The sequence below is a fragment of the Helicoverpa zea genome, chromosome 31 (assembly GCF_022581195.2).
Source record: "Helicoverpa zea isolate HzStark_Cry1AcR chromosome 31, ilHelZeax1.1, whole genome shotgun sequence".
Classification (NCBI taxonomy): domain Eukaryota; kingdom Metazoa; phylum Arthropoda; class Insecta; order Lepidoptera; family Noctuidae; genus Helicoverpa; species Helicoverpa zea.
This window is the reverse complement of record NC_061482.1, coordinates 12,786,576-12,809,778: the sequence shown is the minus strand read 5'-3', so window position 1 is coordinate 12,809,778 and position 23,203 is coordinate 12,786,576. Positions and strand designations below refer to the sequence as shown.

Below are 23,203 nucleotides of genomic sequence, written 5' to 3'. Positions count from 1 at the left end.
TATCAAGACAGTGATGATTATTGAAGATACACTTATATTCGGAACATTGCCTTGTACTGGAGAAGTCATTCAAAGGTAACATTAATTTAAGGTAGTTAGGTAAACTGTGGCCCTCCTAACATATCCATCGCATGGTTTCACATACAGTGGGGAGTATACAATGCCTGTTAGCTACAATTCATAACATTCCTCGTACACCATTAAACCAGTAAAAAATATTAAATGTTTGTGTAAATGTTTGTCAATTTTTGATTTTGAATAGACTTGTAATGATTATGTTTGATATTCAGGAGGGGTATGGCATCGGGGACGATTTGTATTCGCTATCGTATGACGGTTGCCGTAAGTTGATATGGCACGAGGCCAAGCCTTCGCCCGTCAAAGATGTGGATGTTTGGCAGCCGGGAGATATCATCGGCTGCCTCATAGACATGAATGAGGAAGAAGCGATATTCTCGCTCAATGGACAACGAATTCGTACTTGCACGAATCTGTTTCGAGCTGCGCGGTAATGTTAATCGAATGTTGTTTATTTTATCATCGAGATGCCATCTAGAATTTACGAGAGTAATCATTTTCTCTTAACTTGTTTATACATTGGTAATACTACTTTGCCAACTTAAAAAAAAAACTAAGGTTCTCATCCTCATCCGCTCAAAGCTTAAATTTTTGAACAATACCCATATAGCATTGATTAGTATTTTTAACAACCTGTGATATTAATTTAATATGCATAAAATATAACATCATCATTAGAAGTTCCACGTCAGCACGGTGGTCGTGACGTCACACGACAATGCACGTCGCACGCACACATGCGCGCACTATAACCACAACTGTGTGTGTGAGAGCGAATCAGCACGAAGCATTAGTACATTTTTCATATTTTTTGTTTCAATTTTTCTTTTAATTTTAAGGCAATGAGCCGGGGTGTTTTCTAATGACTGTTTGATTAATTATAGTGTAAACCAAATTGATTTGACCAGAAACGGGTTCTTTGCTGCGGCTTCGTTTATGGCTTTCCAACAATGCCGATTCAATTTTGGAACTGAGCCGTTCAGGTTTCCGCCGACTGACCGAGCGTTTGGCAACTTCAACGAATTTGGAGTACTCACTAATGATCAAAAACGGGTACGTATTAACAATTTTTTCACCACAGCTGTAGTTTTGTTGATGTTACGAGAACACTGTTCCCCTCACAATTCCTATTATAATCAGTTAATAGCAATTAGGTACTGTACCTATACGGATAAATTTACATCTGAAACAGCTTAAACCACATGAGAGAGAATAGTATGATATGTCTTTATACCTTAGAAGAAAATGAAAAATGAAAAAGTTATATCGAACGCATTATTCACAAGAGATGCACTAGTATTTGTTGCTTTAAAGAGACCCTCACAACAAAATCGTGACCAACTCTCGGCTGCTTTTTGAACATCTTTAGCAGTTTTTACAAAAGCAGAAAGTTTGACAACCAGTCTTACCAAGAGGTATCGGGCTGCCCGGGTAATTGGGCTGTTGAAAGATCAGATAAGCAGTCGCTCCATCCATGTAAAACACTGGTACTCAGCCGCATCTGGTTAGACTGGAAGCCGACAGATACATAAAAAATACTTAATGACTTTTTAACCTTTAACTAGGGACATTACAGAGTTATAACACTGTAAGGGATAAGTTTCTGTGTGTACATTCAAAGTGAAATGTAATGTGAATGTATTTGCAGGTGGTGCCTCGTCGCTTAGAACTTGAGAAGCTGCGCAGCACGACTGCGAAGGAGAACTCGTGCACGCTATGTTATGATGCTGACGCATGCTGCGTGCTCGAACCCTGCAAGCACCGGTAAAGTATCGACTATTGTTTAATTGTTATTTAGTTTTCTGTAGAACTATCTAATTAGGATTTTCGGACAGAGTTTCTGTAAGACGTGTCCGAAACGAAATACAATTTTGAACTCGGAACCAATGACTGAACTGCAAAAGATAATTTTATTGACCTACTCAAAACACTATTCTTTCTACGGATTCTACAGATTTTAAACCATTTGTACTCAATATGTACCTATTATACAAAAATAACAACGTAGCAACTGGCCCATCTCGGTAACAGCTATGCTAAGGATAGCCTTGAAATTTTTCAATTTTCATGGTTTCAAATTTACTTAATAGTTAGACAGATTTATAATAAGATATATTTGCACATTCCAGCGGGTTCTGCTCACTGTGCACATCTCAGCTGAAGGAGTGCCCGATGTGCCGCGCCGCGATCGTGAACGTCACAACGGAGAACACGTGACAAGAGGACTCCTCGCTCTCGACGATCAGCGAGCTCAACAGCCCCAACATCACCTTCGAAGAGTCCCCCTCCCCGCCCTTCAACCGCCGCGTCCCCCATCCCCTCACCCCCAACGGCTCCTCCACGACTACCAGCTCCTCCTCCACCTGGTCCCCAATGAACCCCAACTTTCCCGAAGACGAACCCCGCGATATTATCGCCTATGTAAGATATGAATAATTTCGCTGTTTGCTGTTGACTTCTGGCTGATCCGTGTTATTCCTATAGCAGACATCGAGTACATAACGTTGTTATTTATTGATTGACAATGCCGCTTCTGTACATATTTGCACGGAGTTTGCGCACTTTTGTTCTTGTGGTTTTTGGAACGCAATGTTTTTTGACCATCCCTACCCTTTAGTTACCCTTTAGATACTACCTTCCCCCCACTCTATATAAGCCTGCATTTGCAACCAATATTGTATATTATGTCCCAAAAACCAAAAAGAAAGTGCTCGAATGATTGTAACATATTGTTTATCTCAAATATTTAATTAAGGTTAAAAATAGAACATAATATTAACAAGATTGGTTTGACTGATTGTACGAAATGAAAAGTATCAATCAACATCGGCCAGCTATGACGGAATATCGTCTGATTATCTATAATAATATAGTCTAGTAGTTTAAATACGTACATATAATAGTCTTTATCTGGTGCCACTATTGGGGCTCAGAATTTGTCTCTGTGAGACGCAGTTTAAGTTTAGGACTATTTTGCTATAAATCAAAAACTATGCCAGTATATTTTTATATCATAGTTTACTATTTTTCTATATTAGACATGTCCTCCGTAATGTCTACCTCTTTCATTACACTATTCTCCGTCCGATATCGTATCTCCCACCGTAAGAGTGACTAGAGAGAGGTTTGTTTATCACTAGTGTTTTTCTAATTCTTATAATCTTGAAAAACACGGGTAAATGAGTCCTCAGGATGAGCCACGGTTTGCCTTACGTACCTTGCAGTATTATAAGAGAAAAACTTAAATATTTTTTACACCCATTTCGGGTTATGTACTCGATGGAAGAAAATGTCTAAAGTGCGCGTCGATTCTGGTGGTCTTACAAATGCGTCGTGTGAAATGTTTGTTTACATAAATAATGGTGCTGTGCAACCCGTCTGTGGTCTGTATAAACCTTTAAAACAAGCAGCCGACCAAATATTTGTGAAGGAAAATATAATTAGTTAATTCCAAAACTAGAATAAATGTTGGTGATATGTTTTGTTCATGGTGCTTGTGAGACCACTCGAATGTCGATGTGCAATCATTCACCAATTCATCGTTCACTCACTCTTCCAACTGTCATGGTGGTAGACACTAAGCTTCACATTCCTGTGCAATGTCGAGTTTGTTGAATAATTATTATTAAACGTGAAAAGTAAAGTTTATCAAAGATTTAATTAAAATACTGATAGTATAATAAGTATATTCCATTTGCATTTACTACATAAAGTTGAAAAAAACATGACAAGGTAACTATAATCCTGATGAAAAATGTACTTGACTTAGTTTTAGACTAAACAAAGTGCTAGTCACATTTTGAAACATGTGTCATTGCTAGTTGACATATACTTTATTTAGACGATAAATACTGATATATGACGGTGCCCAAAAGAGCTTTACTGTCGTAGTATTTGTTAAAATATTTTACACTAATCTTACTTCTTAAAACCATACTCATTTTGTTTGTAGACACAGTAAATTCAATGTCATTCAACACTATAATAACGTCCACTATATCCTGAATAGTAGACAATAGTATTTTCTTTAATTAAGAAATTTAGCGCAAACGTATTTGACTTTTGCGCAAAATGTGTTTTTTGCGCAAAGTTACTACATTGACTATTAAAATTTTAATTGTTGTCATGTAACAATTAGATCGCTCCACCTTGCAGTTTATTAGTCTATTTGATAGACCTTCATTTATATTATAATCTTTAAATCATTCGAACTTTGTGTTCAGTTCTATGTCGTAGAAATTTTGTATTTTTTAAGTTATCGTGTTGCAAGTTTCATACAGCGTTAATTCTTTCTTAGGTACACGTAGTGTGTGGTTGTTATGTGTTATCCCTGTTATGCAAGTGCGGGTAGATATTACGGAATGCGTCTTTATATCTTTAAGTAATTTATTCTGTATTTTTTTTTAACTTTGACGTTTGGAGACGTTTTGTTTTTTTGTTTTTTCTTTTTTTATATAACGACCAGCATTTTTTCTCCTAATAAACCATTGATTGGTAGAAATCTAATCGATATAGACTTTCCCCTTTACATAGTAGGTAGTATGTAGTTTCAATATCTCTTCTTGTAAATTCATAACTTCTCGTGATGGTCGTTACGCCCAGGCTTAATGGCGTATGATGTCCCTGACTAACGGAGACTGATTGACTGCTTGGATTTGGCTTGAACCTACTTTAGATAGTTTTTCGTAAAATCCCCCCTCTCTCTTTTCCACACTACCACTTGGTTTGTTCATTGTTTGTTTATGAATAAATGTGACCCCTGAGTACAATGGAAGCCCAGCTTTACGCATATGTTTGCATGTGTGTGTTTCCAGTCCCTGTAACATACTGAAATATTAAATTAATGTTCAGGTAATACACGAATCACGCAAGAATAAGTCTCCGTGAACCGACATCAACTCAAATATAATATTTTTCTTAAATAATGTGTTTAATTATATGTGTAATTTCTTCGTAGGAATACGTACTGTTACCTTGTAGATAAGATTTTCCGAAATCCAGCCAGTAGCAAAAATACTATATCGTCACCGATCCATGTGTGTTGTCGTTTCCATGCTGTCCCAAATATACAGTATATTTCATCCATACATTCCTTAAACAATATAGATGTTGTGATTTTATGACATTAAACCAATTGTTGTCTATTTAAACCACCTAGGTGTTAAGATTACTTGTCGAAAGTGTCAAGTTAAGCGCACAGTTACCATCTAGAGGGTTTGTGAGTAAAGCACGAAGGTAATTAATACTTATTAGTGAAATAAATATATGTATATTCAAATATTGTTATTAGACTAGGAACTATATAAATTCATCAATTTCGATCCCAGGTGAGGCCTTTCATAGTTTTAAAATGGAACTATGGAGACTGCAAAGCGACCACTTTATGATACTCGGCTTAGGAAAGATTCAATGGTGCGATAAAAAATCGAATTTAGTAAGTAAAATGATGTAAGGATAACCTGTGAATGGTCTTACCATTTAAATTACAATCTATTAAAATTCGACTACCTACTATGTTTTGTTGATAAGACTATTTATTTAGAAGTTTCTTTTGTTTGTAATAGAATTAAGAAAATTAGGAACTTTACTCATTGCCAACGGAGAATTAGGTACTTATTCATCAAATATTAAATCATTTTCTTCACTTGTATGTTTGCACCAAAGCTCTATATGATAGCTTAATTTCTTTTTAGTAACTTATTGAGTAGGTAAAGTTAATTGAAAGACGGTATTATTTTCGATGCAAAAATTTATTAATTGTAGGACTAGGATTAAGTATGATTTTTCACTTAACTGTAGATTCGTGCCAAAATTTTGAACTTAGGATTTAACTGCGAAAGATGTATTTATGATCTTAGTGCAACGTTTATTCTCCTAACTTAAAAAATATCTAAGCGAAGTAATATTTATGCTGCTTTTAAATAAAATTATTATAACAAACACGGCAATGAGAATGCCAGTGAAAAGCTTTGTCGTCTAGAGAAACATCACATCCCACGTTCAAACAAAAAAATTAGCTCCTGTGGATGAAATATCGACAAAGAGACAATCTTTCTCTTTGTCGATATTTCATCCACAGAGATAGATTTATTCGTTTAAAATTACTACAACAAACTTTCTGAAAAAAAGATAGGAACATAACATAAATTACTTATATCAATTAAAAACAAACGAATTTAAAAACTATTTAGGAACTGTCTCACAGTTGACGTTCAAGTTAGATAAGTAGGCGGTTGATTATTACCTATTTACATTTAGAATAAGGTAGATGCCAGTAACCAAAATTCATTGAACACCTACAATATCTTAGGGAGCCAAAACTCCGTGAAACCTTTGCAGGGTTATTTTTGACGTAATGGCCTATAATATAGTAGATCCTAAGGTGAAACCTAGTCACTTGTACAGTAAATAATAAGATGGCCAAATTAATTAGTACCTACAATATTAACATTTAATGGGATAGCATCTTCTCAAGAACTTAAATAAATACTTATGGTAACTGCTAATAAAAACCGCTTACTTAGAATATATAAAAAAAAAACATGCGTCTTTAATTTTGCTAAAAGTTAATATTTCGAATATAACGTTCAAAATATTTGAGGAATCATGTGAAAAATGCTACAAAACCTAGTCTCGAAATTGCGTTTTAATTTTACATATTATAAGTAAAGAAAATGATCTCTCGTAGTAGAATGATTGTGTAATAGGTACTAATCACGACTATCCCTAGCTTAATTCTGAGAATATCATACCTATTTCATTAAATCCACAGGACATTTAACAATAGGATTCGAATTGTACTGAGACGAGTAAGATTAGTTCATCCAAATTTATATAGGTACCTTCTACCTATATCACAAAATTATTGCTGAAATTTACCTAGATGATTATTAAACATACTTAGATCATTTAATATAAGAAGCCGTTATTTACTTATTTCAAAACTGTAGTTGTAGGAGAAAATCACTCAACTATTACACATTATTTATTATTAAATTCAGCTTTTTGTCAAGGCAAGGCAATGGGGTTGCTTGTTTAACTTTGTATTTTAGAATTTGTTGAATTTTAGATGAATAGATTGCCTAGAATTACTGCCGTGGTGGCACCGGCCACTCACTGTGCATTTATTGAAGGATGATTTAACTTTTCTTGCATTGAACGACATATGAACGACAAACGTACAACGATAATTTATTCAACATTTTTGTAGCTGTTGCTAATTTAAACCCCAGAGTCTTTCCACTATACACGATCCATGTTTTACAGCTTTAGATTAATTGTCTAGCTATTAAAAATTAGGCGATTTCGCATAATTCTGATTGTCATTATTGCAGTAGATTGTGATTTCCAACACTCGTTAGTCACAAATAAATGTTCAATGAAATATCTGTTTTATTTTGCACGTTTAACCCCTTACCCCCTAAGTGTAATAACCCTTTAAAATACCTTATAAATTTATAGAACAACATAATTTCACTTGTCCGCCTTTAAGCTGATGAAAGCTTTTCACTGCTACCTTGATAGTAGAGTGTGTGTTAGAAATGTCACTGTCACACTAAGGGTCAATTCCCACTGAAAGAGCAGCGGCCGGCAGCGGCCGTAAGAGCACGGAAAATGTAAGAGCGCGGCGCGGGGCGGCGCCGCGCGGCGCCGTGCGGCCCGCCGCGCTCGCGCTCAATCCCTTGCAATTACGGCCGCTGCCGGCCGCTGCCGGCCGCTGCTCTTTCAGTGGGAATTGACCCTAAAGGTTAAGGAACCTCAGGAATTTTGATCCTGAATCTTTTCCGCAAAAATTAGTCGATTTATTAGCATGCCTATTAACGTTATCAAACAAGAGAAGCTCGAAATCATCATGACATCCCGTGGCCTAACCTTAATTGAGATGGATTTCTAATGGGAATACCTGACCTCTTGAACTCGGTTACTTGGCAACCATACCACGCAGTACTCCTTCAGATAACAAGAAGACTTAAGAAGTGGGTTCATGAAAGCCTTGTCCCACTTCCACTTTATACGAATTTGTAACTTTCGAGTAGTGTAACAATTAGAGACTTTTTCGCTCGAAGAATACTCTACGCCTAGTCAATAGGCACAAAATATTTATTTATTGAGTACTTTTTTGGAATGTGTCACACTAAAAGTAAGTTCACTGAGAGTGTGCGCGAGTAGCGCTGCTCTGAGATGCTTTGTGTCTAACAACGAAAACTTACTTTTTATCGATACTCATGTTGCAGCTCATTTACTTGAACAAAATCATAATCGTCTATCCGAACTTATATAGATACTTTAGGATTTACCTACCCATCTATTTAAGACACAAAAAAGTGAGATCTGCTAAGAATAAACTCTATGGTGAAACCAAGTTACTCAGGATGATAACTGAAGAGTAGGCGGGGTAGATCCCAAACTGCGCAGTTTGTGAAATCGGCCTCCAAACAGCTTTAACGTACCTACCTATAGAACAATGTGTTCCTACTCAGTCTGACTTGAAATGGTCATGGCTTCTGACGAATTATCCATTGAGTTTAGTAACTCTTATTGTCGTATTAACCTTTTGAACGCCAATGTCGGCTATAGCCGACATGAGCAAGCGTGCCCTGTGCGCCAACGACGGCTATACTCGACAAAAAACAGGTCGCAGAAAAATACAAAATAAACCTATTAAATCATTACTTTTATGTATTTTTTAGTAGATATTTAATTAAGATTTTCGGGCTTGGCGTACAGGGCATAGGAATACCGATATGGCGTGGCGGTGAAAAGGTTAAAAAGCTCTGATTAGTATCAGAGGTTTTAATTACCAAATCATTCAAACTATCCTAACAGTTAGGTATATAAGCCTAACAGTTAGGTATATAAGTGAAGCTCTTCTCTCGGTCTGCTCCTTCTATTGCTAGACTATCTGAAGGGATCCAACACCATGCTAAGGTTCCAATTTTACCTAACTTATATTGTTAATTTCATTCGACAGCATCTAACATCAAATTACATTTGTTTCATTCCAACACTGACGTACGGTAGTTGCCGAGTCAGCTTGAGTTCTCGTATCTTTTGCGCCTCATTCAACACCAGGGAGGGGTAACTAATTATCGATTCTTCTAGCTCTAACAAATGGCGTTCGAGTATTCAGTTTATCGATAGCTTACTGGGCTGATGGTTGTTACTGAATGAATAATATAAGACACGTTACAAAAATAAAACGGATCAATAGAAAAAGTCCATGCATTGATAGCACCATCGCTACAGGTTTCCTTACAAGGCCTAAGTATTCTATGTACCTTAGTCTCATAATACCAGACTCACAAATTACCAGTCCAGTAGAAAGCAAAAGTTTGTTGACATGGAAGAATACAAACTATTAGACTAAAATAATGTAAGTAAATAAAAAATGAATGAACTAATAATAAGCACTAGATTTGTAAGGTCGACTGATCGAAGTGCAAGCGGTTGAATATGTAAATTCTGTAGTATTGCATGCAATGAAAACTAAGCATGGAAAACTTTGGGGAGGCCTCAGTAGTGGACGTCTTTCGGCTGAGACGACAAATTGGATGGGATTCCAGACTTCATTTCTAGCAGCTAGCACTCAAACATATGGGGCGTACGCGCTTTCAATGCTGCTCCCGAATAAAGGGCCTAGCCTGTAGGCTCGTAGCAAAACCCGCGATGGTCGGCTGGGCCGTGGCTATCATTTGAACACCTTTAGCGTTCGTTCCGGGTAGTCAGAAGCTAGAAAGTCTGACAACCAGTCTTACTAAGGAGTATTGGGTTGCTCAGGTAACTAGGTCAGATAGGCAGTCAAAACACTGGTACTCGGCTGCGTCCAGAGAATGGAAGCCGACCCCAACATTGTTGGGAAGACGCTAGGCAGATGATGATCTATTATGATGCAGCCTGGCTGAATCTCAATCCTGATCCCTACAGGCAGGGACAGGCAGGGACACATATCTCTGGCACCTGCATACAGGTTCGAGCAAGCAAGGCGGTGACAATGGACGGGGTAACTCGACTCCGTGTAGGCAGAACGGGCCAACTCCAGTCATGCTTGACCAATAATGCTTTTAATAAGCTAACTAATATGCCCATATAAGGTGATTAAAAAACCTGCTCATTCGGTAAGAAGACCGTAAACTGGTTAGAAAGTAGGTACCTAACTGTACTTTTCATATTTTGTAAATCTGTATTTTAGAGATTCTGGTATCATGAGTCTGAAACTTTTAAGTGTATATTTTCTTAACTCATTTCAATAACTACGATTAAAACCATAGGCTTTATTTTAATTGAGCCTCAACACAATCGGTCCCATAGCATAAACAGCAATTACATAAACCTACAGGTTTATTTTGTGCAGTTGTCTTTTTTCTGCCGAGACTGAGCACTTGAGGAAAATGGAAACAACAACGTTAGGGTTTACTTTTATTTTATAATATTGAATCACTTTATTGATATACAATACAGAGTTTTTGATTGTGAATCACACGACGCCGAAGATTTCGCCATCTGAAAATTATGAAACGCTAATTAGTATTTATGGTTAAAATAATACAGAATAAACACAGAAATAGTAAAAAAAAAACATACACAGATAAAAAAGTATACTTAAAAAAATATATAATGCAAGTAAGTACACGATCGGTTTAAAATAGGAAATAGTAGAATAAGATGTAAACATAAAACGATGACGACGACCCTCTCCGCGTAGACTGGTCAGCACCAAAGAAGTCAACAAAGCTGGCTGTGATATGCACATGAACATCATAATGCACAGCCACTTTGTTGGCCCCGTGGCGCTGCGCTCGCAGGCTCCAACGCACCACCAGTTGAGTTCCATTGAATGCTCGACGCTCATCAAAGCTGGCTGTGATATGGATTGACAGACACACACAACAGCCACTTTGTGAGCGACGAGACATTCGTCGCTGTAGAATGAAGAGTTATTGCAGTAAATACACGTTCGTCGCAACGTCGCCCAGCCCAACTCGTCAAAAATGGCTGTGATATGAGTCGGCGACATGGCACAACCATTTTTACGAATGGGCCACGGACCCGCTTACCAACCGTGTTGTCAAAGTCGTGGTGCTCTCCGTAAACCGACCACATCAAAGTGGCTGTGATATGATGACGGATACATTTCACCGCCGCTTTGACAGGCTAGGCCCGGGAAACCATTGACTGTTCTATTCCTTAGGAGGTCTGCGAAATGATGTGTGCAATGCAGTCATGCTCATCAAAGCTGGCTGTGATAGCTACGTAATGACCTATAACAAGCCGACTTTGATGGCAAGACCACACTTAATTTTGGCCCAAGTCGAATCCAATTACCTATCTGTGAAAATATTCAGTAAAAAATATGTTACACACAAATTAAGACTATTTAACAATAATCGAGAACCACTAACTTTCGGTAATATGTACATAAAAATCGGTAATACGGGTATCCATACAAGCATATAATATCGGACAAATGTTTAACAGAGTTCAATAACTATACATCTTTAAAATTATAGTAATTAAAATAAAAATACTTTTACAATTTTGTGCAGTACTTTTACAAAATCTATATCATACAAACGTTAGGGCCGAAACACATAATAGCCGGGTTGAGGCGCCGCAACGCTAAAATCGACAATTTGCGCACGTCGCAAAAATGTTTTAGTAGTAATTTTAAAAAGCAGATATGACCGGCGCGGCGCAGCAACGCGATTGTATTTCGGCCGTTATTTAAAAAATACATAATAGAAACACCTAAAGACAATTATTACTTTCGAGACTAATTATAATAGCAATATGATAATTAATACAAATACAAAAATACATAGTTCGATTTAAATCCAAGAACTAAATACCTACATTTATTTTAATTACAAATAAGCAACACAATTTTAATTAGTCCGGCCATAAATAAATAATTTACACAAAGTCAATAACGTTGCAAAGTTAATTATTTCACGATAAAATTACTCATTGACACAATACTGTTTTCGTAAATAAATAAACATAGAAACGAATGTCATTCCAACTGTGTGGGACTACATTTAATTGCGGTGGAGAATAAATACAAACTTAAATGTATTTATCAAGTTTTGCAAAAGCACGTGCAAACGCGATCTGTCATCACTATCGCACACTTATGGCCGGACTATTCACAATAATAACATTACATACATACACAGAAAAACGAAAGTCCTATCGCAGTAGAATCATGATGTTGTTTTAAAAACCTGTTAACAGCGCTGAACCGTCAACGCGTCGAACGTAAACATGAATCGACGCCACAAGCTGACTGGTGACCCCAAACAATATTTTTTGCGTTATGTCTGCAACGTGACTAAAATCAGGTCGAAGATGTTGGATTATCAACAAACCCTAAGAAGGTGGTTTTGAAAATATGGTAAAAAGAATTCCTAGTCCCATTTTAAGTATTATTGTTTGACTTGTTATCGGTAATTTATTTATTTTTTAATCAAAAGATAGAAGAAGAGGTTGCAAGTAAATGCAGTCGAAATTGGATGAAGTTAACTAAATTGGCAGAATGCCTCTGCCTATCCTAATCAGTGTTAAAACAACTCAGTCCGTACTTTCTAGAAGTCGGAAGTCTCAAGTTGAGCCAAGACGCTTCAATACTAGTTCGAGATGAATCTAATATTACGAAACAGAATACTCGATTAGGCTGGATTCGGGTTGTCAGAATTATTCATACTTTAAGATGAGTAATATACAATAATAATTGTATTGCGAATTTGTTTTATGTCTCGATTATTGTAAGCACTGTAAAAAGCTCGCTTGTTTTTTAAAGTGAGCTTACTTAATTTTGAAAAAGCAGAGAAGAAAAAATGCATCAAGCATGCAATTTATTTAAGAGACAATTATAATATATTCCTTAATAATGAAATTATTTTTTTATTTAAATAGCTTCCTCAATTTAAGATGATATTCTAAAACGGGTCAACTTACTAAGACAGAATCCTGAAGAAACTGCAGTCAACTCACGAAAGAAAGTAATTAAACGAAAAAGTTTTAGTTTACCGCGCGGAAATTATTTTGCAACGAGTGAAGTTACTAAAGAGTTTTACTTGAAGTTGAATGATCAAAACATTAAGTCGCGCGTGAGATTCGATTATGAAGTAAGAGAGCGCAATGTTAAAGTTGGACGAGGTTGTCACGAGTGCTTGCTGAAGGCAGCCTCGGCTGAATGCCTGTAGCACAGTGCCGCGCTTTCCGCGAGGCCGAGAGGGCCCACGACCGAGGCCCGCGCATGCGCCCCAGCCCCGTCGCAACACTGCACCACCCAATACTACATATAAATGTGTAAAACCTGCACACAAAGTTGCATTTCCTATGCTTTTTACAACTTCAATTTCGATATAACTTAAAATCTGTTCGGCGAGTCCCGCAAAGCATGTTCATTTATTTTTTCGTCGGCAAGCTCAACAATGTGGTTTTAATTTGTTTGTCACAACTTTTATCTATTATAGCTCGATTCAATGTAACGACTCTTTTAAGGTAAATCAATTTGTGGGGTTTTTCGTTCGGATAGTGTTAGATAAGTTTTTCAGGCCTTCAGGCTCAGAGACAAGTGAGAAAAAATAATTAAAAGGTTTAATTGAAAGCTCAGTTATAAAGCTCATCACTGTGACACAAAGCTAGTGATTAGTAAGAGCTCTTTAAATTATAGATAAAAACCTGTAATATATCGATGTAAATTGTATTAAGAGTCGGTATAAACTAATATAATTCGATGTCTTTTATAGAGTATACTGGAGCCAAGTCTGGTACAGTATTCTCAATACAGTAAGATATGTTATAAATCAGCACGATAAATAATAATTACTATCTTTATTGTGCCACTTAAGTAATACACCGAAACAACTCTAAACACTAGAGACCATACTGAAAACTATTCGTCTTCAACGTTGTAAAATTATATTGCATCGATTATCCACAACAATCGGGCAATTAAAATTAAGGACCCGAGTTCTCGGTTGAACTATACGCTCTCGAATTCACTGAACTAAATAATCTATGAATAGGAAACTCGGCAATCGCTAGTCAGCTTATAAGTTGCTTTGGATCATAAAAATACCATCTGCGTGCATTTCATTCATAGAATAAAATTCATGTTTTTAGTATTCACCCTAATTGGATAAAAGTATTAGTAGGATTTTCTAACGATCATTATGCAATATTGAAATGCAAGCTAGACTTTTCTTTTTAATACTAAACAGATTAATGAGAATCTATTTTATTAAATTCGAAATGTGTATCTCATTTTCTGTTAAAAAGGACAGCTTAAATGCCACACTTACAAAACATACCAACGTGATTATTTCGTAGTGTACCGACAAATTAATAAATTAGGTTATAGCTAGTGACCATACAATCTCACTACGGAAATTAATACACAACAAGGCGTTGATAGACTTGCTATTATTGTTCCTAATCAATTGTCTATTAATGTTGTTTGTCTTAATCACGATGGCTATTGTTGCAAAGTGTGTCATATGTCAAGGATTACAAAGCAAAGTAACTTATTTTGCATTAATATAAAATTTAGAAGCACCTACACACGTTAATGAAACTGTGGTAAACGAACAAATTGAACAAAGGTTATATAATAAATCAGTAATTATGTATTAATCAAACTACACGGGTACTTAATTACAAGTACAGTGTCAATGGCAGGTGACAACAGAGAGTTGCGGTCAATCAACAATCAACAATGATGATGTAATAGTCATGCATCGAATACCAATTTAGCAACTAATCAAACCGCGGCATAATCGAACTATCCACCAATTTGTGGCCTATCTGGTCAATGTGTAATTGAATACAGATATATGCTATTCGGCTTTAAATTAGCTAATGTTCAAATCGGGTGAAATTGTTGCGGCTACGAAAAAGCTTCTACGCTACGTAGGCCGTAGTTGCCTACGCGAATTCGTAACCGCGTAGCCGCTGAAAAACTAACTCGCGAGCCTTTTAGTTTCTATTAGAAATAAAATTTTGCTGCACTCAAAGGGTTTATGAAGTGTTGCTCTCCAGGCTTCGTTTGCTTTTTCTTATTTCTTTCTTGTTTATATTGTTTGTCTTGAAAAGCTCTTTGATAGCGTTTATTAAAACATCATTACATTTTCCAGGAAATTTCTCTGTGCACTATCCAGTGCTATTATTTGCCTGGCAATTTTATATAAAACGTGGTGCAATCATAATATTCTTTTCTTGGTAGTATGAAGCTATGACGGAGGGTTGTTTTGTAAAGGTTTTTACTTACAAACTTGCAATTGCGTGCATGCTGTCTAACTGAAGGCATACTAAGAATTTGTAAACATTTCAATATTAACTAACTTAATATTATAAGTAACCATATCATAAAGATCACAAAACCTCAGAACATGCATCCCTCAAAACATAATTCTGTAACCCCTTTTTAGTGACCAGCTTTATTCATAAAACAGAGCGATCACCATAGAGGTCAGTTAACAGACGTACAACTATCATATCTGTCGGTAACACGAATCGCACCATGAAATATTCCAATCACCCAGAGCGACGGCCAATCCATCAAACTTTGTGTTTTTGCAACTATTTTCGCGAGTCTACACGAATTTCCATCATACGGAAAATGACTGCGCTGCTTTGTTTTATTTTGAATTGTTTCCGCGTTTGAGTTGCATTCGATTTTATGATGTCAACGGTTTTTGGTGACGCGCATGGATGAGCCGCCACTCAATTTGGTTTTTATTAGATTTGTTTGCTAGCGTAATAATTTGTCATAATACTTTTCTGTGTACATGATGACGATTTTTTGTGACAAGATGATATTCTCATAGATTTCAAATCGACCCTTTTTCACAAAGGTACTTCACAACATTTTATTACTGTATTCCAAACTATTATATGTACACGGGCAATTGCACCCCCGCTACAGTTATAGCAGGATTTACAGGTTATATGCAGTTGCTAGAACAACATTTAATCCTCAACCCTGTTGAATTACTACTGCATTATTATTTAGAACGTCCACATCTTACAGTACTTGGAATTCTCGTATGTGTCTCTCTATACAATGTCAAAATCGCATTAACGACAGGTGCATCTCAGTGCAATTGTGTAGGACACAATAAGTGTTCAGGACACGAAATCTTGTATTAAGTACGTGTTTATAACATGATACTGTAAATGATTGTTCTTGCAACGTATGGGAATTAGTTAATATAATGTATACGTTAAATTCTCGCTTTGTAAATTCAAATTTCATAGCGAAGGGATTGTTTATAAGGATGATAGAATTGAGTGATCGTCACAAGAGCCTACACGAATGATATCATATTAATTGAAACTTCGTAATATCTCGTATATGAGAACACAGTACAAGACGTTGCAAACCTCAAGGCATTAATGCAACTACTTTGTAAAATCGCATATGAAGGCTGTAGATATCGGAAAGTGTTACAAAATGGGGATTGCTTTCAACTATGCAGAAATGGCATAGTAGCTACACAACATTGTTGGTATAAAACTAGTCATCCAGATATGGAATTCTCGATTTCCCTTCAATGCGCCTGCCGGACGACGAAAATCCGTTTTATCGAGAGGCAGCTTTTTAAGATTAACATTTCATATTGCCTCCGAATTCATATCTATATGCATGTAAACACGAACTTCCATCAGATTTTAGTTTAACACACTAATGGAAGCTTTTAGATTAAAACCATAAGCTTTCATACTCCATTTCCAGCTTTGTGGTGGTTTAAAATATTTTATTATTTTACTGAAATTTTCGATAGTGATAATTGCATATAGTTTCGTGGAAATTCCGCTTTTGTCGAGAAAAAATGCGCAGCGAATTGAATTGCGGAATAAAAAAGTATGATTTTATTGTGAAAGCTTTTCAAACGGATATCCGATTTTTCATCGGCAAATAAAAAATATGTGTATAGGTATTCAGTCAGAAAGCTTTTACAGAACATAACCTAATACAAAAACAATGGTATACACAATGAATTTGCTGTGAGCCCCGAATATGCCTTTGTGAACTTAGAACCTAATAAACAAAAATTTCACTATTCTACGTCTACTCTTTTATGTTCAAATTTCAATGAAAGCAAATATTCATCGACTGATGAAAATCTCCCTCGTAGCAAAGCCGGTGGTAAATATGTATTACTTAACAAGATTAGGAATGCACCTAAATGCGCGTAAGTCTACGAGACTAGACCAAATGTCAAGTATTTGGAACTGAAATTGTTAAATAGTTGTCAATATCTAGCCGAAGACGCATTCTTCACCCTCGAGGAAATAGTTTGAATGACGAATACTTGTAAACATATTACAAATTAAGCAGCCATGGGTTCCGTTATTGATTTTATGAAGTGACGGCATCCTTGCGGACAGAGAATCTACAGGTCGTTTCATAAATTACGCATTAAATTGGAAATTAGATTTTATATTGGATTAAATTAAATGAAGTGTACCTATCTTTATTATGTAAGTTATTTTTATAAGTTTAATTACCTCATTATGATTAAACTGAGTATAACAGTTAAGATAGTGAGTAAGTAAATAGGATTATTATACTTAATAAGTCAGCCAACCAACAAATCTTGGACTTGTTTACAGTAAGACGCATCGTGCTTTTTTAGGAACAATGCTTTTAATCGTGAAAAATAGTGAAAAAGAATAAGTCTTCTAAAATTTACGAATCTTGAATGTTTTATGATTATGACTGATATCTCACGTGTTTTATTACGATTCAATGTCCACATCCATCCGTAACGACGTATCGTATGTTTTGAAGTATCGTCAAAGAAGTGCCCCGTGTGAATGAACCCTGACCTGATAACTTTATGCTAAGTATAGACTTAAGTTGCCACAGCATGCATAATTACTTGTGATCGGATCTTAGCTACTTATATTTACTACATTATTTCATGGAAATCAGTCCCTATTCATGTTATTTTTACACAAGGTTAGCAATTTTAAATAATTGGTTACTTTTCATTTGATTTGTAATAAAAATCCTTTCACTTTCAAGGTAAGGTTTTGATTTTAAAAGAAATAGTTGCAAAGGTATATTTTTGCACTTAATTGAATTAACTCGTAAGATGAAATAAATAAATAAAGAGCAAACTGTGACCAACCGATAGTAGTAAGTTGAAGTTTCTAAGTAGATAACAAGATTTCGGACTCGGAGCTTCCTTTAACGGCGACATTATGTTTTTTTTTTATTTATGTATTTTGCTTTTGTCCAAATAACAACAGTGGCCGCGAAAGTAATTAGAAATATAAACTCTCTCTTTACAGAAGATCGCATGTGATGAGAACTTATTTGTGAACGAACAATAATCAATTTGGCTCAATAAGCCTTAAAATAACTCAAGTTGACAGTAGACAACGGTAAAGCATTACGTACGTAGTTCCTACATCGTGTATTACAAGCACGCACTATTGTTCAGAAGCAATTGAATATTATAGCCGCATATGATACAGCGACTTAAAAGGGGCCTGTCGAATGCAGAACGCCATACAAGTGTGCTTCTTGGATCTATTTAATGAATATTTTATTGTGAATTAAGAGGCTCAGGCTCAAGTTTATCCAAGTATTCGCGACTCGTATTGAATACAAGAGTAAAGTATTGACGATATTACTCCGGTGTCAAACCCATCCCGATAGTAATGAGATTCTAGAATTGTATCTCCTGAATAAACACTACTTTTAATTAATAGTGAACTAGTGTACCCACTCAATTTCACAGTATTGCATTCGTACTTAATAGCAATATCGAATTTGATTCGACCTCAATGGCTTTTATTAAATTCGCGTTTGACTATTTCACGTAAGCCAAAATCAATAGGATGCGTTTAAATAGACATGTAGTTTTCAATGAAACACAAATATGGAGCCAAATTAAACTTTTCAGGAATGCAATAAATGACTGGAGTATTAAGGGAGCCTGCAATACTAGATCATTCAGTCGGAATTGATTGATATTGCACGGTGTACAGGTACACCTATTCGAAGTGATATTAAGTTATTCATTTGGAATAATTTGATATTGCATCCAATATAAGTTATCGCGGGGGAATATTAATATAAATAATATTAATATAAATAAAATTATGATTAAATTAAAATATTAAAACTGCGCTTGAAAGCGGCAGATCCTGTGTGCATTAAGAGAGTGTCAATTGATACAAAGAAGGGAAATATATGATTGATGCTTCCTTTTGGAAGCGATCAAAGGGCTCATAACAAGCCGCCTATGGACCGCATACTTTGCACTCTCTTCTAAAGCCACTCAAATGATAACAACGGACAACTATGAGTACATGAACACACTGAACTAGGAATAAAGTATTTATAAGTGCACAAGATTAGCTTGGTAGAAGTTATATAAGCTTCTGAGATTTTTATTAACATGAGTGGAATAATGACAGTATTAGGCGCCAGGATAAGTAAAAGGTGATATTTTCTAGGCTATTCAAGACTGCTTCACAAATATGTTTTATAGAGTTTACATATGTCATAATTATATTTTGTAAATTATATGTAGTATGTGTATCAGTCATGTTTGACCCAAAAATTACTCCAATAAAAACGGGCTTAACAAATTCGTATTCGTTATTTTTCTGTTTGTATAAATAAGTATTAATGAAAATACGCTTCATATTTTACAAGCTATAAATACTTTCCAGTTTTGAGAATCTAAAAATTTTATACGTGATGTAATAACTTCATTCCCCGGCACTCAGCGACATTTAATAATTACTTAAGCCATTCCTTAGTGAAGGATTTCTTTGTCAATCCGTCACTACCCCTTATGGTGACTTATAGTGGACTTAAGTTATCATTGAATGTCTCTTAGTGCGGGGGATAGTTTTTTCTTTTTTTCAATACCGAGTGTTTCAATCTAAACATTTTCAGTCTACGTTACGTTGCTTTGACGTAACAAATTAATTAGAAGAGCATAACTTCAACTTTCCTTGAACTAAAAAGCTTGAAAAGAAGAAACATTTAATAAGTTCCTCAACAGCAGAGATATTTTAATTAAATTACTTAAATAACTTCATTTACCAAACTGTCTTACACCAGTGCAACAGCAATTACTACTTTTGCAGTTTGTTTACTCTGAAATTGAAGTTTCAGAATATTAAATTATACTAAAATATTATATTACTAGCTTCTGCCCGCGACTTCGTACGCGGATCCTGTCCCTTATGCCAGCGACTACGGGGTCAGCAAAATCAAAGATCTTAATCGTCTGATATTGAATTTTAAGAGCCCGTTGACTTGAAAACAACGGAATACGCATTAGAAACGTTACATATATTTTATTTTTGTACTTCAACGGCAAAAGCACAGCAGACTAAACAAAACGCTGAGAACTGAACCGCAATAGACGCGACCATAGGGATAAAAGTAGTGATTCTAATTAGTCCGCATTTAAGTTGTGTGTGGCAAAAATATTACACGTATTATTACGTAAAAAACATTAAATAGATAACAAAGTCGTGGTGACTTAGTGGAAGTCGTGGTGGTTTATAGGGTAGAGAATGTCTTTGATTCCAGGTCTGGCAAGTACCTGCCAATGCAACTTTTCTAAGTTCGTATGTACTTTCTACGTATATTTTGGATACCAATGACCGTTATTTGGAAGGCATGTTAAACTGTAGGTTCCGGCTGTCATTGAACATTCTTGGCAGTCGTTATGGGTAGTCAGACCAGTAAGTCTGACCAGTTTTACCAAGGGGTGTTGGGTTGAGCGGGTAACCGGGTTGTGGAGGTCAGATAGGCAGTCGCTCCTTGTAAAACACTGGTACTCAGTTGCATCGTGACTGGAAGTCGACTCTAACATAATTGGGATAAAGGCTCTTGAGATAATAATGTAGTGACCTACCTTATTTATATATGTATGTATTTTATATATATTGTGATTTGTCCAGCCAATTTAAATTTACTATTTAGAAATTATATTTATTTTCATTATTTAATTATTTTTGTGTTGTATAAATTCAACGGACACGGACAAACACATTTGTTTTATTAGTAGCGACCAGCGAGCGACCGGCCGGTTCGACAGCTACGTCACAGCGGCGCGAGAGCGAGACCGCGCTAGGCGGCGTTGCACTCGCGCACGCGGGACAAGGCCCGTTGCACCAGTCGGCTTTCGTTCGCTGCGCTAACGCCCACATTTTTAAAACTATCAACCGTTGTGCTTTTCGCTTTGATCTGCCTAGATCTAGACTAGACTGTATGTTCTTTCCTGTTTTCTGTGCTTGTGACTTTCTGTGCTTTTCTCCTTCTGACTTTCTCTTCTGTGTGTACAAACTGTACGTGTACCTACTTGCGTGCTGTGCATAATAAACTGTTCTGTATTGTGCCCCTGGACTGCGTTATTTATCTCCGATACACGTCACCCTACACACCTACATTGGTGACCCCGTACGAGCACGACAACAATGTCGACCAGCAAGGCTGATGTCGAATCTGCCGAGTCATGCCGCGTGGGCGTGCGAGTCCCACCGTTTTACCCGGAGAAGCCGGCGCTGTGGTTCGCGACAATAATAATGAGCTATAAGCACCGCAGGACATCTGAGGCTGATGACGGGGAGTAGCTACCCCGCGGGGCTATATATACTGAGTTCTCCAGGGAGAGTATACTGCCCCCATCTCCGGCCGGTCGGAGTGAACCATGACGGGGGTAGGTCTCAAGCCTCTGGCTTGGCTTAGCCGTCCAGAGTGGAGTCGCTAGAGCAGGGTTAGTAGCCCTGCTCGGAGGATGCCTCGTGGTAAGTGACCCACAGGGAGCGCGTAATCTGCGTTTAAAATCCGCCGAGGTATTCTCACACTTCAGCCGCTCATGTCCCTGTTGCCCTCTTGTTGCTATTCAGTGACTGATCTGTACAGTAAGTGAGCTGGCGAAGTCTCCACCTTCAATTTTTACATGTATCTAATACATTGTCATCGGCAGGTGCCGTAGTTCCCGTAGTTTCCCCATTCCTAGTCCATTAGCATCCCATCACAATAGCCCAAGTAGTTTTCATCCACAGTTAGCAATGGTATAGCACAGAACCGGGGATTGTCTTTTTTTAACGACGTCCACCGGGGATTGTCCTTGAGTTCATATTTCTATAGTGTATAAAGGGATAATCGTCGGTTTTGTGTCACCATACCTATTTCATAACATTCGTTTCTATACATTTCAAGTGTAGTATTGCTCTTGAAGTTCCACATCAGGTGTTCCAGATCTTCGATGTATATACGTCAATAGAGAGTGCTTATTAGATTGAACCACTTTTGCAAAAACGTCATATCTTTATATGCTATAGTATAGCTGGGCTCCTGGGGTTCCACATCAGGTGTTTTACATCTTCAATTTTTATAAGTCAACAGAGAGTGCTTATCAGATTGAACAACTTTTGCTAAAACGTCACACCTCTATATGCTATAGTCTAGCTGGGCCCCTGGAGTTCCACATCAGGTGTTTTAGATCTTCAATTTGTATAAGTCAATAGAAAGTGCTTATCAAGTTGAACAACTTTTGCTAAAACGTCATACCTGTATATGGTACAGAGAAGCTGGGCTCTTGGGGTTCCACATCAGGTGTTCCAGATCTTAAAATTTATTATCTCAGCTAAAAATGCTCATCACATGAAACAATTTTTGCTATGGCACCATTTTGGTATCTCTTATAGTTTTGTTGGTCTGTTGGTGTTCTGCATCAGGTCTTCAAGTTTCGAAGATAAATTATAGCCTATATGTTGATCAGGTTTAATACTGATACAACAAAGAAAAAATCATTGAAATCCGTCCAGTAGTTCCGAAGATTAGCGTGTACAAACAAACAGACATACAGACATACAGACATACAGACAGAATTTTTTTTTTGGATTTGTGCTCCATTACTGTTTCTAAACCCCACCCAATTATTATTTTTTTAATATATTCAATGTACAGACACAGTTTTTTTACAGATTTATTATATGTATAGATGTACTTTTAGCCACGCCGACATCTTGCAATATCATGGCACTTAGTAGTAAATGATGAAAATTGCAAGAAACAGCTTTCCTTATTATATTGTTGAGTATAGATTTTCTTGAAAAGCTAAGCTTCTCTGATAGC

The 23,203-nt window shown here is 36.5% G+C and overlaps 1 protein-coding gene and 1 long non-coding RNA gene across 6 annotated transcripts in view; one reads left to right on the top strand and one right to left on the bottom strand.

Moving 5' to 3' along the window:
- LOC124644985 (RING finger and SPRY domain-containing protein 1-like) overlaps positions 1-7,462 on the top strand; it is a 29,910-nt gene extending 22,448 nt beyond the window's left edge. Inside the window, exons 8-12 of one of the 3 annotated variants that reach the window (XR_006986131.1) lie at positions 291-508; positions 963-1,131; positions 1,727-1,842; positions 2,208-2,499; positions 4,930-7,462. Coding sequence is in view for 2 of the 3 variants with exons in the window: in XM_047184685.1 (XP_047040641.1) it covers positions 291-508; positions 963-1,131; positions 1,727-1,842; positions 2,208-2,295 (591 nt within the window). In the remaining variant the exon portion in view is untranslated. Of the gene's footprint in view, positions 1-290; positions 509-962; positions 1,132-1,726; positions 1,843-2,207 lie in introns of all 3 variants that reach the window. The other 2 variants (XM_047184686.1, XM_047184685.1) reach the window with 2 other exon arrangements.
- Positions 7,463-10,481: 3,019 nt separating this feature from the next.
- The window catches only part of LOC124645158, a 73,610-nt gene continuing 60,888 nt past the window's right edge, over positions 10,482-23,203 (bottom strand). For all 3 annotated transcript variants that reach the window (XR_006986167.1, XR_006986166.1, XR_006986165.1), the window contains one exon: positions 10,482-10,578. This is a non-coding gene — a long non-coding RNA (uncharacterized LOC124645158). The remainder of the gene's footprint in view (positions 10,579-23,203) is intronic.